Source organism: Mercurialis annua, linkage group LG5 (genome assembly GCF_937616625.2).
Source record: "Mercurialis annua linkage group LG5, ddMerAnnu1.2, whole genome shotgun sequence".
NCBI classification, from domain to species: Eukaryota; Viridiplantae; Streptophyta; class Magnoliopsida; order Malpighiales; family Euphorbiaceae; genus Mercurialis; species Mercurialis annua.
Window position 1 is genome coordinate 54,028,181 of NC_065574.1, and position 3,251 is coordinate 54,031,431.

Consider the following 3,251-nt stretch of genomic DNA (forward strand, 5'->3'; position numbering starts at 1 on the left):
AAGATTTTCTTATGCCATGTATGATAATTTTTTTTACATGTACAGAAATAAAATTACACCACATTAGCTCAAAACGAGTTGTAATATATCGACAAAAATTGAAAAATGATGGAGTAAGATTTGAAGATCGTGGTATATTTAACAAAAACACTAAAATTGTAGGTAGATAAGCTCATTTTTCTTATTAAAAAAAATTAGAAAAAATTAAGTTATACATGAATAATTAATGATAAACTAAAATTACTATCATTTAACTGAAATTACAAAAAAAAATCTGAATATTATAGATCATTATATCTTTCTACATTACTCCCATCTCTGAAATTGACTAAAAAAACGGAAACAAATGTAACCACAAAATAATTATCATCTTCAATATCAAATTTAGGTATGAGTTTGCTGACATGGAAACATTTTTATCTTCATTCGTATAAACATAGAGAGAGATGTGCAAATATTATATTTTTGAGAAATTCTTAGGTAGATCAGTTCACCACATCATCCGTAGATTAAACCTATCACATTATGACACATCATTAAAATAATGGCATAATTGTAATATTGCTATCCAAAGGTAATATTTTGGACCGCATGCTTTAATTTGGATAGACCCTAAACTTATCAAGTTGTGATTTGCGATCGAGCTTATTAGAGAAGAAGTTCTTCAAGTAATCTGCATATAAAAACCTCTTAAACAATGGTGTAGTTTCAGGAGTAATCAGACTCGCCATCGGACCGATCTCTGCATCCAATCTAGGACTACAGAATGTGGCAATCGAAATTCTTTCGTTCACCGAGTCTACGACTGCTCTATGCTCTATGCTTTGATAAATTTCATTCGATAAAGCCTATAAAATCAACCACAATGAAAAAGATATATTACTATTTTTATTTGAATATTTTAAAGTTATAAAATTACAATTTCTCTGAAAGAATTTAATGATAGATATTGTGAGTTATATATATATTTAAATTCATTATAATATCTATTTAGATTTAGTTTTCATTATTAAATCCTGATGCATAAAATTATGCTATACGAGTTCGTATCAAATTTTTTCAAACCTACATAGAATATTAAAATTTTAAAATTTAAATTTAAGTAAATTTGGTTTAAATTCGTATTTAGATCAAATTATTATTAAAATTAAATGTTAAATCTCATCCAAACTAGATACAGTTGGGCGAATATGTACCCACACGCATGCACATGTCTAGCTACACGACACGATATATTCAATGTCAATGTAGCTATTTATAGTAAAACAGTTACGTACCTCAAACATGTCTCCAACGTTGATGACAAAAGCATCAGCGAGTGGTTGAATCGAAACCCATTTTCCATCCTTTTTAATTTGAAGTCCTTCGGTTTCGTTGGCTTGAAGAAGTATGGTGAATCCACTGGCATCTGAATGAGGAGATATGCCCACAACAAGCTCTGGTTGAGGACATGGAGGATAATAATTCAATCTTATTGACTGCCATCCCTCTGGTTCAAATACTCCCACTAGATCATCACTTGGTTCTATTCTTAGAGCTTTTGCCATTACATTCAATATTTTCATGCTAAGATTTTTCATTTCTTCTGAATAAGCTTCAAGGATAGTTCTACCATAAAAAGAATAAATATCATAAATAGTTATTAGCATAGGAATTTATAATGGTTATTAAGAAGTAAATAAATATTAAATTTTTAGAATTACTAAATTTTCATATTATTTAGGGGTATAATTGATCTTGAGGGTTTACAAATTATCATTTTTTTGTTATACTTTGATGACCGAACTTTGATTCGCTTCAATTTGATTAATACTAAAGTTTAATTGTTTTTATCCTGATTAGTAAATTTTGATTTCATTTCAGCGGGAGATTTCCCAGTAAAATATACTTGCGTAGCGACCATATTTCACTTGTTATGTATACATAATTTGGTCAGAATACTCTTCGTTAAAATGATATTATAGATAAATGATAATTTCTTAGAAAAATACAAGCAAAAAACATTGAAATGTGGTAAAATCCAACTCTCCCTTATGCACTTTTGGCTAGAAACTTCCCTTTAGATTAAATTAAAATTTTGTTATCAAAATAAAATGAATCAAAATTTAATCATCAAAATACAATAAAAGAATAGTTTGGAAACCTCCAAAATAAATTAACATTAATTATTTTAATTATGAAACTCTTTTCTGAGTGATTTATAATCTAATTACGTTAGTTGTTAGTGTTGGTCGTTAGTGTTAAATGTTAAATCAGCCGAAACCACTGGATGCACCGATACTCGAAACCGATCTGATAGGAATTACCTTAATGGAAGGGGAAACTTAGGCATTAAATAGTCCTTCCTCAAATGGACTGGGAGAGAGGTGAGGTACAGCATATCACTCCAATCAAGCTTCTGTTCTTCAGATGCAACAAAAGTTTGGCCATACCCTTCAGATTCTCCATCTCTTACATCAAATTTCTTTTTCTCATCAGTCGGAAGATTAAAGAAATTTTTAGCTTCTAATTTCATTGTCTCCACCAATGACGAACTCACTCCATGGTTAATCAACTATGTGCATAAAAGTTAAAATCATTAATACTTAATTTTAATAATTTGTTAAAATAGTTCAAATGACGTAAACGCTGAACAACATTCTGTTAGATCGTGGGTTTAATTACTCCCACAGACACTCCTCCTTCTCCGATTACCAAAAACAATTAATAAAAAAACTCAGATCTTATAAAATAGTTTAACTTTAAAATGCTTTAAAACGGAAAATACTAAAACAAAAAATATCTATAAAAACAAATTTCTTGTTTCATTGAATCATCATCGTTTGGAAAATAAGGTAGACACTCCCAAATCCGAATCCTATTTTGGAGAATTAGCAAAGAATATAGAAATTTCGTAAGGGTTTTGAAAAACATGAACAAAATATAGAACTCGATAGGTTTTCGTGCATACCTGAAAGAAACCCCAATCTTTACAAGCATTGTGAAACTTGTCCAACTCGGAGTCTTCAGAAAGCAACTTGTTCATGTCGATGACCGGAACCTGATCGGGCGAAGAAGAATTGGGTAGAAATGGAGAGTCCTGATCAGGTCTGACATATCTAGATGGAACTGTAGCCAATGATTTCTTAGCCAGGTCCTGAACATAAGGCACCGGTAGGGTTTTTCCTAAGGTTAACGTTTCAAATTTGGATTCCATTGGCAAGATTCTGAGAGAGATGATCCAATTTTACTCTCTTTTATAGACACTCAAT

General features: G+C 30.4%; 1 protein-coding gene across 1 annotated transcript; it reads right to left on the minus strand.

Annotated features, from left to right (window-relative positions):
• Positions 1–349: 349 nt before the first annotated feature.
• On the minus strand, positions 350–3,251 carry LOC126680014 (codeine O-demethylase-like). The gene is made up of 4 exons (XM_050375044.2): positions 2,951–3,251; positions 2,307–2,554; positions 1,278–1,608; positions 350–848 (listed from the first exon to the last, which is right to left on the minus strand). Exons 1-4 carry the CDS (start codon positions 3,194–3,196, stop codon positions 597–599), a joined length of 1,077 nt encoding a protein of 358 aa, XP_050231001.1. The 5' UTR covers positions 3,197–3,251; the 3' UTR covers positions 350–596.

What these genes read in the sequence shown, in the direction of transcription:
- LOC126680014 (XM_050375044.2), bottom strand. Translation starts at nt 3,196, where the DNA reads ATGGAATCCAAATTTGAAACGTTAACCTTAGGAAAAACCCTACCGGTG. An exon ending in AAGATTGGGGTTTCTTTCAG is followed by an intron (nt 2,555 to 2,950) that starts GTATGCACGAAA and finishes TTATGCACATAG; the next exon opens with TTGATTAACCATGGAGTGAG. An exon ending in AAGTTTCCCCTTCCATTAAG is followed by an intron (nt 1,609 to 2,306) that starts GTAATTCCTATC and finishes TTTTTATGGTAG; the next exon opens with AACTATCCTTGAAGCTTATT.